Source organism: Etheostoma spectabile, chromosome 5 (assembly GCF_008692095.1).
Source record: "Etheostoma spectabile isolate EspeVRDwgs_2016 chromosome 5, UIUC_Espe_1.0, whole genome shotgun sequence".
Taxonomy (NCBI): Eukaryota; Metazoa; Chordata; class Actinopteri; order Perciformes; family Percidae; genus Etheostoma; species Etheostoma spectabile.
In genome coordinates, this window is record NC_045737.1 from 7902152 (window position 1) to 7917662 (window position 15511).

The window sequence follows — 15511 nt, forward strand, 5'->3', positions numbered from 1 at the left end:
GTCTTTAGAGACAACTAGGGCTAAGTTGACATTAACCCGATAGCTGGCTACATTTCGGGTCAGGGGTACGTAACCATGACCCGAAATGTAGCCAGCTATCGGTACGTTTATAGGGGTGGGCGGATCGATCTAAATATCGATAGTATCGATGCCAACGCTGGTATTGGTATTTGATCGATACAACTGTAATTTAATCGATATTTTAATTTAGATATCTCTCCTCTACGTTCACTGTACTTTGCTTGTGTCTTCCACCTTCCTGAGCAAACGCCGCTTTCACATCTTGGCCCACATTGCTCCTCCTCCCCCTCCTGCTCCTCTGCTGTGATTCGTTGTTGTGTCGTCACGTGACTCACTGAAACAACGCGCAGAGGAGCAGCGACTCGCTGTATTCATTCTACAGTGCCTAATAACTAATAATTTTGTGCACTTCAATACATTAATAAAGAAATATTGCCTAAAGAATTGATCATTCATTCACCTCAGAAATAATGAAATGCTCTCCCCTACACAAAAGTAGTTTTTAAGTAAAAAGTATAGTATTGGTATCGGTATCGGCAATACGGACCCTATATGTATTTGGTATCGGATCGATACCAAATTTTGCAGTACCGCCCACCACTAGTACGTTATGCTTTTAGACTTTGGTTAAGGTAGAAAGACATTCACAGATTCGAACTTCCGGGATCAATAACTCTGAATCAAAATGTTTTTAAATCACAAACGACTTATCTTTCCTTTCGTAGTAACGTTAACAACGAGCTACAAACTCATTTTCATCCAAACGAACCGTCCTTCAGTCTTCCTTCAAGGACCGTCTACAAATTAAAACACCGACAAGAAATACCGCAAAAATATTCATTAATTTGCTTATTAAATAAGGTAGTGCCCCCATACTTACCTCGATTATTACTTGTCTAATGGTAGTTGTACTACAACAGTTATTTTTCAAAAATAACCAAAAACATAATTTTGTTGAATTTCTTTTGCCAAAATCATTTAATAGGCTAGTTATTATAGAAATGATGATTCAGGTTTCTAAAAAGGCTAGACACATAGATATGGGACTGCTGGTTGTATTTATATAACATTTAGAAACCTGAATCATCATTTCTATAATAACTATTGAAAGATTTTTGCAAAAGAAATTCAACAAAATTATCTTTTGGGTTATTTTTGATAAATAACTGTTTTAGTATGACCAGCAGGGGTCCTTCTATGTGTCTAGCCCTTTTAGATACCTGAATCATCATTTCTATAATAACTATTGAATGATTTTGGCAAAAGAAATTCACTAAAATTATGTTTTTGGTTATCTGTGATAAATAACTGCTGTAGTATAACCAGCAGTCCCATATCTATGTGTCTAGCCCTTTAAGAGACCTGAATCAGCATTACTTTAATAACTATTGAATGATTTTGGCAAAAGAAATTCATCAAAATTAGAAATTGTTTTTTTTTTTTATAAATAACTGTTGTAGTACAACCAGCAGGGGCCTTCTATGTGTCTAGCCCTTTCAGAGACTTGAATCATCATTTATATAATAACTATTAAATGATTTTGGGAAATAAAATTCACCAAAATTAGGAATATGGTCATTTTTGATAAATAACTGCTGTAGTACAACCAGCAGTCCCATATCTGTGTGTCTAGCCCTTTTGGAAACCTGAATCATAATTTCTATAATAACTATTAAATGATTTTGGCAAAAGAAATTCACTAAAATTATGTTTTTGGTTATTTTTGATAAATAACTGTTGTAGTACAACTACCATTAGACAAGTAATAATCGAGGTAAGTATGGGGGCACTACCTTATTTAATAAGTAAATTAATGAATATTTTTGTGCTATCGCTTGTCGGTGTTTTAATTTGTAGACGGTCCCTAGCCCTCGTCTCGCTGCCGTCTCTCCACCGGCTGCTCGTACAGAACAATGTTATTTCTCCAGACTGAAGGACGGTTCGTTTGGATGAAAATTAGTTTGTAGCTCGTTGTTAACGTTACTACGAAAGGAAAGATAAGTCGTATGTGATTTAAAAACATTTCGCTTCAGAGTTATTGATCCCGGAAGTTCGAATCTGCGAATTTGTTTCTGACACCTTTGCTAACTTACCAACTGGAATTTCAACTTCTATTTCCTCCTCTCTAAGAGTTTTGAAAAACAGAAGACATGATGGCGAGTCTTCCTCAGAGACAACGTTCAAAAAATGGATGATTTTCTCTTCCTCTTCTCCATCTCGCCGACTGAGCAGTTCGTCGACACAGTTGGGACCGTCCGGTAGATTGAAACCGGCAGATACGCACTGTCGGATCCACTCCACTCGTAAATCGTTGTGGACCATTTTTTTCAATTAGTCAACATCAAGAAATAAAAACCTTGCTTTGTGGTTATCACCATGAATGTTAACTTGCGGTTTCCAACGACATTAGCTAGCTTTAACAACCAAGTTACTAGCTAGCTATGCTGCCTGTAGTTTAGCTGTTGGACATTACCATGGCAACCATCAAACGTCTCGGGCCTGGAAGGCAGCTGCGGATAGAAAGTGCGCCCCTGACCACGGGAGCGCGCATGCATTCAGGCAAAGTGGACCCTAGACTGTTGTCTATGAGGTGGACACACACATATGACGGAAAAAAACAACTCAAACAAATAGAATTTATTATCGGCATGAGAATGACTTTCTTAAAATAATTAGAACATGGAGTGTTTGACAATAAAAAAAAAAATTCTTAATATAAAAATGAATGGCAATAGCAGGGTTGCATTCATAGAATGTATTTTAACATTCTATGGGTGCATTAGAAGTAATTAACATACCCCTTCAACCAACCCATATAACAATTCAATGTTAACTACAGGCAAATCATTGTTAATCAAACATCACTCGGCTCAACAAAACAGCGACTGCCACCAGTATCAAGATTTAACACCATATTGTTCCACTACTAAAACTTGAAACACAGGACGTGACTTTCAATAATGTGGCAGTACCTTACCCATGTCTAAGTTTCTAACGTAACCCATAGAAATAACATTTTATTTCTATGATCTAACCCTTGGCAAATTGTGGTGCCAGTTAATAATCTCAATATTGCAACAATGACAACATCTCAAGTCAAGTTAGTCTCCTTCCCTTTGCAAAAATCCCAATACTAATTCCATTCAATACAAACAACTTCCTAATTAGCAAATACTGCTAATTCCTGATATTAGAACATCATTCAATGTTCTCCTAATAAAGTTGAATACTGCCTGGCCCCGGTGTTCAATATGGAAGGATCTTTCAAAGAAAGGGCTCTTGACTAGCAGAGCGGATACGACAAATGTGTGGAATGTTAAATTGTATAGTAAGTGTGAGACGCATAGGCAACACAATGCATAAAGTAAAAATCATATCCCATTAACAGTCATCTTTAATTCTTACACATTTTTAAAATATAATAAATTAAAAAAGAATTCTGTAAAAGTATATACATTAGTCATCACACACCTGCTCGGGCACTTCAATACTGACAAGTCAAAGGATCCTTTGCAGTAATTATGGTACCACAAAGAACAGAAGGTACTGAAGAATGATACAGTACGCTGTCATTTGGTTGTATTTTCATAAGGCAGTCAGTGCAACAAAAAGTTGATCAAGAACTATGTAACTGAAAGGTGGCTCACTACCCAGTGTATGGAAACCAGATCTGCCAAAACAGAAACAAAGTGATAAAAGCAACAAAAAAAAACTGTATTAATGTACACAACTATGCCAAACTTAATGACAAAAATAACTAGATGAGAAGAAATGGGGGAAAACAGACATGAATAAATAAGGATAATGTAATAATGTAATGTTATTTAATGAGCAAATCCCATGAAAAGACCAAAACCAGCAATTCATTTATCCTAATTAAGTGTTGGCTGTGTCACCTAACCTTGGGGCCATTTATTTGATTATTACTGTAGTGTTCTGAAGTTATCTCATACTAAAATTGTATCTCTTTTAACTATTTATTTCAATTTTGGCGCATTTGTTTTTTCATACAAGTGCAGTAAAGCAAACTGATCTTGGTACAGAACACCCTGTTACATAAATTTGCAAGAAAAAAACCTCAACAGTAAACTTGTTACTGCCTGTGTTCTTGAAACTGTTGTGAGGGCAGTATGTTTCAGCCCAAAGTGTGTGAAGCTAAACAAAGAATTTAATTACATGACATTTTTAAAAGATAAAAAGAAAAATCTAAATCCCCTGAGGACTTCTCTGGACTATGTCTGTATACGCATGGGAACCTGGTGGCTTTTTTGGCTCAATTTACCACCTAACAGTATTACCAGATAGTCCCTTCACAGTAAGCCATCATGCTCAAAGCTGGAGGGCAGCTGAGAGAAGGAAAAGGGGCAAAACTTGACTCCAGTCCCATTGTAGAATTTATTCTGAAACTCCACCCTGAGGAAGAAACAAGCAGCTTCTATGAATATAAAACACAGATATTCTCAAGCACAATGGTTCTATGAATGACACAAGTGCTTGCTCATTGTTATCAGGCTTACCAGTGCAGCCGCAGGGCATGAAGGAATGCGGACAGTCCCTCCATTACCAGGAGGATGGACACAGTGAGAACGGCAAACAGGCCAAACACAGGCACCAGGAAAAAAACCCCGAGACTGGTGTCCATATGTAGTCCTATTCGCATCACCATGGTCCAGAGCACCTCTGATAGCTCTGAAAGCAGAGAAAAGCATGCACACCATCTCTTTAGGGAAGAATTACAACTAACAGAGACTAAGCATAGTTGGACTAATCTCAGGACTGTCATTGGTCTACATTTGTTGGCTTTGATCTTGAATCCTATTAATGTCCCCAATGTCAACAATGCCATTCCAAGTTTGCGAAATGGTTTGAATGGGTTTGGCATCATTGTTAAAAGACTTTGGGCTTCAATTTGTTCTGAAGGATTGATCAACTGCAGAACAACTCAGAGTATTATTTTTATGTACAAGTCATGCCGGTAATCTCACTGAATACAACATATTAACATTTCTGCAACACTTCCATCATGGCTCAATTATAATTGGAAGTCATATTAACAGTAAGGCTACAGTGTACAGACACAATGACATTCCATTCACAAGCAATATAACTGGCTGTGTGGTCATGCCTTCCCTTTAATTATAATTTGTGATGCAAAAGGAAATAATATCAGTTCAATAAACCATAAAATACTGTGCATGAGCTCATTTCACAATCTTTTCACGTTGTGTGAAAATGTGCTTTAATTGAGATTTTGTTTCCTTGTGGTGTAGCAAAAAATAAAAAACTGAAAATAATTTCATTACCCAACTAAATGTTTACATCAATTCTTACAGGTTGAAAATTTAGAGAACTACTGTATACATAATGTAACGTGAGCAAATGCAGTAATTGAAAAAGGGGCCACAACCCTATTATTATTTTTTGACTATGCCTGAGTGTTGTTGAAATGTATAAAATAAGCCAACAACAGGTAGATGATGACATTTGAGGAAAAGTATTTTGGGAGGGTGGTGGTGGTGGTGCTTGTACAGGTGTCAAACCATCATACTCACGGGCATGTGCCAGGCTCAGAGCCCAGAGCCGTAGGTAGGAGGCTGTGTTGGAGACGCAACCCAGGCAATACTCTATAGTGTGGATGGCCTGATGAAGGAACTCATCTGCAAAGTCAAACTATCACAACAAAACAAAACAAAACAAAAGTCAGAATTGCTGTCACAGACAAATAACAATGGTCGCTTAAAAGGAAGTTTAAGATTAAGGGGTAACTATCACGTTGTTTTGCTGACCTCCTCTGTCTGGCGCTCCCCGCTAGTGGAGAGATCACTGTGACTGCTGCCCTCCTCCATATCATGAGCCCTCATCAGGTAGAGCTCCTCTTCACTGTTACGCCGCACACGCTCATAACCCTTAGAACAAACCGAGAAACTACTTACATTTGTATATGTTACAGTCAGAGAAGAAAGATTTCAAAACATGTAAATAAATACAAAAAAAGTTGATCACAAAAAAACAAACAAAAAAAACAAACAAACATTAGAAATATATTTCAGAGAGCATGCCAACCACCCAGTCAGACATAGAGTTCAAACTCTCACCCTGTACATTCCTAGGCGGTGGCTTCCATTGTGTAACCAATAAAGGTAGACAGGTTTCCCCAGGAGTAAGACAGGCACAGAAAGAACAGCAATGACCACCAAAAATATCTGCAGGCCAGTCTGGAAGAAGAACAATATTAAATTACATCGTTAGAATCAGTTTCAGTGTATTTTAAACAACTTTAGACTTAATCCATTTAGTAAGAACAGCGACATAAGTTACAGGGTTGGCGCTTTACATTAGCTTCTCACCTGTCCCGGGTAGAGGGGCTGAACTATATCACCCTGCATGAGGAACATGTACATGAAGTGGATGAGGATGCTTGGAGCCTGTCTGGAGTCCTTAGCAGTGAAGACCAGCCACTTGTAGACTACCATGAACACCAGGTAGCCAAACAGACACAGCAGGAACAGGAGCTCAGGGAGAAATACCAGGTATAGGCTGTGCTTCTTCCTAAAGTGCCTGTTTTTGTTGAAAAAAATAAGGTAGGCTATTAAAACTGTCATGTAATATTAATGCCATTAAAATGTAAAATAAACTACTTACAAGTGATTATAAGTGCTCAGGATGACTCCAAAGCTCATGTGTATGACGCCCAATATCACGGACATCTTCATCTTATAGGAGTTCAGAAATGTAAGGCGGTTGGTTGCCAAGTTCCAAATCTGTGCAACACAAAGATGACATATACTGCATTATACAATGGGCAGTATTATACAAAGCTAGCCATGTTTTGTTCATTGCTTCAGCCGTGTAATGATGGCATAATTGTTCCTGCAAGGATCTAATAATGTTATTTCGACCAAACTGATTCAATAACTTCCACACAATGTGCGTCTCTGTGCCAATTACATTACCGCTAATCAAGCAAATAACCTACTGTTTTTAATACTACTGCACTAATCCAATTTACTGTATCAGCAAAAGATAGAACTGCTCCACAGTAAAGGCTGTTTCCTCGTCAGTGTTTTCCTAATATAATAATATAATAATATTTGGACATTATGGTATGAAAGTCTTGAATCTCATAGATAAGAACTTTTAATTGCACACATAGAAGTTGATCTTTTGTTCCACACAGTGATTAATAAAGATTTAATAATGCACTGCATTTAATCGTTAATTGGTATTAACCAATATCCTGAGTTTGGGGAATCAGACTGAGGAGAGAGATGGTCCGGCTGTACGCACACAAAAATATGCCTGTGTGCGTGTGTAACTGTAAAGTGTAAAGTGTACATGTCTTGGTAACATGTTTACTGGGATTGGGAGTAGGATGTAAGCTCTTTAAATCCACCACAAAGATGAGAAGCAAGAAGAAAATCCTCACCGGGTCAATTCCCAGAGGATATGGTCCTTTGAAAACTCCCGTTACATTTGGATCCAGCGTGAGAAACCGATTCCCACGGATATCAGCATCACTGTAAGGCACAAATAAAACCACCAGTGTGTTAAATGCAAGTCTTTACGAAACAAACATCATCTTACCGGTATCTTTTTTTATCTTCAAACAGTTTCCCAAAAAGGTTGACAGTAAAGAAAATACGCATGAACTTCTAGGCCTGCTAAGCTGCTTTTACTGTTACAATCAAGTCCTTCTTGTCATGAAGCACTCACTTCCACACTTCGGCATGAAACATGGCCTTCACACTCCATCCTGAACCAAAGATGTTAAGGGACTTCGAGAAACAGTCGTTATATATCAGGCCAGTGTAGATGGAGAACAGGCCCATCATGAGGATGATATAACGCCCCTCAAAGAATGTGTTCCAGATCTGCACAAACAAATCAAATCACTTCTTATTCTTCAAACCCACTGTATGCCACACATATGAGTAGTAGGTAACCATTTGCTTTGGAGTACTCGCTCACCTCATTCCTGGTGTTTTTAAGTTTGCGGTTGTTCTCATACAGCACCATCCAGAGAGCAAACAGAGCCATGATAGCTCCATGACCCAGATCCCCAAACATCACAGCAAACAGGAACGGGAAAGTAATGATTGTAAAAGGAGCTACAAATTAGAAAGAAACAAAACGGATTCATATACTGTATCACTTCAAATATTAAAGACATAGAGACAACAGGATATTAGCAATAGATAGACAAGGCACAAAAACAAAACAAAATGAGACAAAAATCTTAAGTAAAACCAAAAAAGTGTAATGATATATAAAGTGACTATAGAAAGACATAAGAGCAGCAGTTATAATAGTGGCATAGAAATAAATGGATGTATGGGTGACATGTTCAGTTCGGGATTACATTTTGATCACACTATACAAGCATTATCACAGGAGGGAGAAAAAAAAGATCTTCATATTTAGTAACTCACTCATGTGGCGGTCACATCTTTGAAAAAGTAAATTACAGAACGACAAAAGGATGCCACTCACCAGGGTTAACCTCTCTGTAATTGCCAACTCCATAGGCATCCACAATGTTCTGGAAGCCAGAGGTAAATTTGTTGGTCCTTATCAGGGTGGGGGGAGTGTCGTTGGTGGGGATACGATTGACAAAGGAAGGGACTGTTGCGCCGCTTTTTCTCTGAAATATAGAATAGAATAGAATGCCTTTATTGTCATTATACATAAGTGCAGTACCTGTGCAAGGAGATATAAGCAGCCCCTTTACAGTGTCGACACAAAATATAACAATATAACATGTAAGTAGTGCAGGAAAAAAGTAAGGGGGAATGTGGTGCACAGTCCTGAGAGCAATATATACATATATAAAATAGTAGAAAGATGGGTTTGTGTACACATTATGTAAAAATATAGTTTGGTATATCAAAAGTCCTAGAGTGTTACATATTGCACAGTAATGAGATTAAGTGATTCAGTATTAAATATTGCCGTGAAATTAAATGGTTAAGTATTAATAATAAATAAATATTGCACTGTAATGTTATTAAATGGTTAAGTATTAATAAATGACTAAATATTGCACTGTAATGAAATTAAATGGTTAAATATTAAAAGGTGAATGAATGTCAAATCAAAACATCAGCATGTTGTCATAAACTCCTTTTCACCACGTCTTATTATGACTCCAAAATAGGCAGCACGTACCTAAAAAAAAAGTAACAAGAAGACAGAATGTGCCTTTGTGGTTCAAGAGTTTTTAACATGATAAATAAACCTCTGAGGGAAAGTTCTTCCTGTTAGTGCATCTTTGAATGTCTTTATCCCACATACACACGCTGTCCTTGTCAGCCTGCAATCTGAAAGAATACTGGCCCTTCAGTACCCTCGCCAAGTCATGCAAAAGGGCTTTTTCTTAAACTGAACAGGAACAAAAATAACAATGACGCCTCATTCAGTACTTGCTTTTATGTAAACAATTCCCCCGGTTTGTGAAGCAACGTCCCCGGTTAAATAAACAAAAAAATAAAGCCTGCAGAGAAGCCAAAGCCGAGCTAAAGCAGCTGTGTTTAGAGTTTGCTCACCGATCCTTCTTCTAGGGCCCTCCGCAGCGTGGGAATATCATTGACAGGACACCACACCTCAGCAATCAGACACTTGTTAGTAACATCAAAGCTACACAGGTTCAGAATAAAGTAGATGGCCTTCATCTTCTTGACCTGGATGACCCAGGTGTAGACGGATTCCGAGGCCTTTATCAAGACCTGTTTCAGGTAGTCATCTGTCCTATGAAGTACCTGCACACAACAAGAGATAAGCAGGACTCTTAGCGTGGTGGATCATATTAATAGATATTCAAGACTTATTAAAACCAGGGAAAAGTTCACAAAACTTGACTTTTTTTTTTTTTTTTTTTTTTTTTTACAATTCTATGATTACTATATTTACAGAGATAAATAAACATTCACATTTTAAAACAACCATTGTTGAGGATTTTTTGTGTGAAAATAAGAAAGGCAAGAGCAGACAGGAGAAACAATCCCAAAAAAAATAAGGGGAGGAAAAAAAAAAAGCATGCATGAAAGAGAGACACTTTCAGCTGAGGTCTCATGTTGATCATGTGCTACAGGGAGTGAGTGCGGTTCTTTTTTTCAGTCACAGTGAGATAAAGCTACCAAATAATTCCCTCAACTGACCCTGCAGTAGAACTGCCAGGTCTCACACACAAGAACAGAAAATTGGTTTAATCTTTTGGAAAACAAATCAGCCATTTCATTTCATTATTTGAGCATGAAAGACTGGTTCAAATGAAATATCTTTACAGGGTGTACTGTGATTCGTGGAAAACAAGATTGTCTGACAAGCTTGTTTTGGAAAATGTATTCCTTGATCTATAAACCCACCGCCAGGAAGAAAAATAGGAAAACAGGAGAGCTTATATTTTAACAGAAAGATGACAGCAAACACATTTACAAGTAAACTTTTAGTGAATGACAAGCAGACACAGTGACTTTTTCCTGTTACTAATTAAACATCCACATTATTACATAATAGACATACAGTGTGCAGGTCCTGAATGCGAGTTCTTAGTCCTTCCACGACATCATTCCTCTCCTCATTGCTACTGGGATAGGGATACAAGTGGCAGTGGTAGCTGTGGAGGAAAGATGTATGTTATTAACAAATCATTCCTACTACTAAAACAAAAACCACGAGACAAAGTATTGTGGAATAGTTACCAGTCACAGATCTTCTTCACTTTCTGACCAATTTGGTCTCCCCAGTAGGAGATCAGGAACACCACACTTTTGGTAGGCTCACCCTGCAGATAGAGCATAAGAGAAGGTTTTATTATATATCAATGATAAGACCCGGATGTTCCATCAATAATAAAAAAAGCAGTAGCATTTTGGTCGCATGTGGTTTTTTTAAGTGACCGTTACATTTTCTGTTCATTTCATTAAAATTAACTGCAATTTGTATTAATTTGGGTTTGCAAAATGAAGCTGTTCTTTAACTAAACAAAAACAAACAAACAAACAAACAAACAAACAAACAAACAGCAGCTGAAAAGTACTGCTTTCTTTACTGGATTTTTGAAAAGCATGACTGGCGTTAACACTGCTTGTGAATTTTCCTGATTTTCCATCAGTGAAAGTATGTCCTGACATTCCACTAGTGATCAGTGGCAGCCCTGCGTGCCTGCCTTCTGGTCAAGCAGAGGAAATGGATAAGTGGATTAGTGCTGTCCCTCTACGTGAACAGACAAGATCACAGCACTTGTTGTTTATGACAACAGACTTCCCAGATTCGCCAGTGTCTTTATCAATTTCACATTATTTAACGTTTCAGGATTTTTCTTCCTTTTTTATCATTTACCGTTCTTAAATGCCCGGTCATCGCCACTATTTCTTAACAGTGGCAACACTACACAAACAATAGGAAGTGACAATTTTATATTTTAGCAATATTTAACACCATGCAACATCAACAACATATGTCATTTCCATATGTCATACTTATTGTGTGCGTGGAGAGAGTAGTTCAGATTCAATCAAGTATTTCTCAGATGGGGCCCCAAAGTGTGTTAAATAACCTAGTTTGTACCAGTATGTACTCTATGAAAATGTTGTTTTCTCTCTTTCCTGCTGACATTTTTATGTATCACTGTCACTCACAGAAGACATACTGTAGCAAAAGTAATAAATGGTGGACAAAGTTAACTTTGAGAAACCTACAGTGTCAGGATCTTCCAAATACTCCTCGACCTCAGCATGGCTGAGGATGGTGTAGCCTTTGCAAACTCTCCAAAGCATCCGCTCAAAGGCCTCGATCTTCGTCCTCTGAATAAGCCCAGAGACGAAACTACAAGAGAATAAGGAGAACATTCACAAACAACAACACCCTGACGCATGTGCTGACTAGAGCACACACACTTTTACAACAAGTGACTGCAACTTGTGGACTTCCTGCCGGGCTTCCTGTTTGTGTGTGTACTGTTTGTAAAGTGCGCATGCATGTCAAAAGACTAACGGGAGACAGAAAGGGCACAGAAAACCAGAATAAAAACGCAACTTGCCTCGTAATTAAAGTGTAGCAACAGCAGCTGTGCAACCCATCTACTTTCCCCTCATATTATTGTGAATTGAAAACCATGTTATCACAATTTCATTTTTAAAATGTCATGACTTTTGTGAAAACTGGTAAACCGTGACAAACCAAGTGCCTACTTTCAACTCTAAAATAAATCCAATTAAATAAATAAATAAAATTCCAAGTTGAAACGATAACATAAACCTAATGCTGATATGGTTGGGAAAATCTCATCCCTCACCCCAGTTTGGCTCCTAGCCTCTGCATGCTGCTGTAGTCCATCATTGTGTCTTTTTCTAGGAAAGGAAACTCCTCATACTGTACTTGTAGGGGCTCACGCTAAAAGTAAAGAGAGGATGCAAGGAAAGTAAAGGAGAGAATGAAAATCAAATCAAAGACAAGATTCTATTTTATTTTTTTTAAATCTTTGATGTGTAAACAAGATGAAAATGTGTGTGTAAAGAATCCAGCTACATGACAGAATAACACTCTAACCTCCGACGTTCTCTGAACAAAGTTGCGGGTGGTGCGCAGCATGTGTGTGTACTCGGTCAGCTCCAGTAGGTTCCTCTGCAGCTTCTCTTTATTCCTGGTGACTTCACCTAACTCCACTTCTAGTCTCTGCAGCTGTTCCTGTGAACACACGAACACACAAACACACACACACACACACACACACACACACACACACACACACACACACACACACACACACACACAATCTAAGAGTCAGTGTTCGACATACAGTAGAGAAAGTACTTGCAGTGGCATTAACTCAAGACTGATGCATATGCTCTCCAGGAAAACCGCCCAAATCATATTAAATTCAATAATTATGATACATAAGCAAGTAACTAACCATTATAGCCATGACGTGCTTGGGTAGAGGGGCCACTGGGTTAACGTCTCCTTCTGGCTGTGAAATATCTGCTTTCTTGACCTCTCTCAGAAGGTATCCTGTTAAAAATAAACAGCAATCTTTCAAGGACACAGAAAGAGTTTTCAAATGTTTCAAAGCTTCCAAACACCATAAAAGAACACTGGATTTGAAGCAAGGCCTGACCGTGTGTTACTCTCTTCTTTTAATCTAATAACAATTTGAGAAAGGCTTTTCATTCTACTAAATCTACAACCAGCTGACATTTCTCATGACTGTAAGGTCACTGGCTCTCAATTCAATGAGAAGGGTTTTTGTGGCTTCTTGTACTCCTGCTTTGCTTCTACAGTCCCATCACAGCTTGTCCTAAATTCTGTCTGTCCTGCTCAAAGCTCGACTACAACTTAAACTCAATGAATAGATAGATAGCGTTATTGGCATACTGTATGTATTAAAGATAAATATATCCTTACCAAGGATCCTTTCCATCTCTTCACACTTTTTGATCTCATTGACATGTTTTCGTTGGAATACGTTAACACTGGGATTGAGCTGAAACAGGAGGGAGACATATTCAGTCAAGACATGAATGATGAAAAATCATGAAACATACCAGTGTGAAACATACCAATATCTTAGTAAAAACTACCACATACCATACAGTAAATACCTGTACGACAACAGCTATGAACTATGGGATATATACGACATAATTTTGTAAGATACAAAATAAATGGCATCGTCCGCTTTCATCGAGTAATAGCTAGAGACAAATGTTATAGAATCTCCGACAAACACACAGGTTAAGTTATGTGCGTGTTCTTTGTCGAGTACTTTCGATGTTGGCAAACTAAGCAGTAACTTTCAAAAAGAGACATTACTGTATTTCAAGAGTTAAACATCGTTTTGTGGGGCACTTACATCTCTGAACTCCACAAGCCCCAGTTCTCCAAGTTCGTTGATGCAGTCGTATGCTGACCCTGACTGCAGAAACAGTTGGGCCAGACACATCTCCTCACCTCTGAGCAGAGAGCCCATTTTGACAGTTCGCTCGGATATTTACCTGCTAACGTAAAGCCGACGTGCTAGTATTAGCAAGCTAACTACGTAGTGTTTCTGTGAACTATAGCACTAGAGCACTGCGATTAGTCAAGTTCATCATGTTTTGGCCACGGCGATAATACAATAACGTTATTTTATTTGCATGACGCTAACTTTTGATAGCTATCGCTACAACAGAGGCTGTTCCTGTTAACATTAGCTAACGTTAATGGGCTAGCCCGGCGCGCTGTGTTGTTAATTCTTGGATATAAAATTTGTTCGGTCAAAGTCAAATCTGAAATTGTGACGCAACCGGTATAAAGACCGCTGACGTTACATATCCAAAGATGTAGCAACGACTCTTCTCATAGTTTGTGAAGTTTTTAGCAGACGTTCGCTGGTCATGTCCGTAGTACTCCACGTCACTCCACACTGTTGAATACCATCAACTTCCACAGCAGTGATCGTACCTTTGACCAATCACCACCACCCTCAGGAGTCTGCGCACTGCACATTTACTGTAAACCATGATTTAACTGTCTAAAGGCGAATGTAAACAGTGAATAAAATAACTCTATCCAGCTTTATTTATCCTCAAACAAATTAAGAAAACGTGTGTAAACCACTTGGTAAAATTGCCAGGAACATATTAAACTTGTGAATTATTATCTAATTGGTTATGATATTTGTAATTAATAGAGGTGTGCAATATTTGGTATTGATCTAACATAAAGTAAATATAGGGGAACATGCATATGCATATGTTATGTTTGGTGTTTTTTGCATAACATTGGAACAAGATTGTGCTTGTGGACGAAGAAGACTAGCCCCTTTTCAAAGCTATAATTAAGAATGTGATCAAAAGTATGTTGAGGGATTGAGTGTAAAAAAGTGATAGAAAAAAATATTTTTATTACAAAATGTTGCACCAATACAACTATTTACATTCCCACAAACATATAATAAACATGTAAAAACAATATAATTATTAGAAACAATGTGTTATAAACAATGTCCATTGTAAAAAGGTATCTTTTTTAGCCCATCCGTCTGTGTCTTCCTCCACATTTTTGTTACTTTGCGTTTTCTCAGCATTTTCTCAGAGTTTTTGAAAATGGCACTAGTTCCACGCCTGTCGGATCTGTCTCCATGGAGTCCCAAGAATCGAGGCAGTGATAAAGAAGAAAACTAAGATAAGTCCCTTAGCCAGCGACTGAGAATATGGCTCACCTGGGGAGAATAAAGGTAAAATGAGTCAGTAATGATACTGTCAGGATCCATTATCATACTTGAGCAGCGATTCTCACAGAAATGTTTCACAGCTGTAGTTCCAATTTACTGAAACAACTACAGGATACAGTATAACAAAACACGGGACAGATTACCTCGGACTAGATAAATCCCCACCTGTGTAATACTTGGTGATGGGGTAGGCAAGCTCAGGCCAACACACATCATTCCTGTTACAGTCATACTCTGTAAAGTTGATCTGAAACCTGAGGTAAAAAAATACATGCAAAT

At 38.0% G+C, this 15511-nt stretch overlaps 2 protein-coding genes across 2 annotated transcripts in view; both read right to left on the reverse strand.

The window, feature by feature from the left end:
* The window catches only part of dnah10 (dynein axonemal heavy chain 10), a 29283-nt gene extending 26940 nt beyond the window's left edge, over window positions 1-2343 (reverse strand). The window contains exon 1 of the mRNA XM_032515935.1: window positions 2115-2343. Coding sequence (XP_032371826.1) covers window positions 2115-2343 — 229 coding nt within the window. The remainder of the gene's footprint in view (window positions 1-2114) is intronic.
* Window positions 2344-3023: 680 nt separating this feature from the next.
* On the reverse strand, window positions 3024-13987 carry atp6v0a2b (ATPase H+ transporting V0 subunit a2b). The gene is made up of 20 exons (XM_032515936.1): window positions 13871-13987; window positions 13423-13501; window positions 12932-13029; window positions 12568-12705; window positions 12314-12411; window positions 11718-11844; window positions 10719-10801; window positions 10540-10633; window positions 9564-9776; window positions 8512-8662; window positions 7990-8129; window positions 7735-7892; window positions 7448-7538; window positions 6664-6782; window positions 6369-6579; window positions 6117-6236; window positions 5808-5927; window positions 5574-5691; window positions 4539-4710; window positions 3024-4434 (listed from the first exon to the last, which is right to left on the reverse strand). Exons 1-20 carry the CDS (start codon window positions 13985-13987, stop codon window positions 4332-4334), a joined length of 2550 nt encoding a protein of 849 aa, XP_032371827.1. The 3' UTR covers window positions 3024-4331.
* Window positions 13988-15511: the final 1524 nt, after the last annotated feature.

Bases quoted from the DNA above. Each gene is read 5' to 3' on its own strand.
- atp6v0a2b (XM_032515936.1), bottom strand. From the start codon at position 13,987: ATGGGCTCTCTGCTCAGAGGTGAGGAGATGTGTCTGGCCCAACTGTTT. The intron at 7,893-7,989 runs GTGAGCGAGTAC...TTGTTTGTGCAG, and splicing joins TTAAAAACACCAGGAATGAG to ATCTGGAACACATTCTTTGA. The intron at 5,692-5,807 runs GTCAGCAAAACA...TTGTTGTGATAG, and splicing joins GGGAGCGCCAGACAGAGGAG to TTTGACTTTGCAGATGAGTT.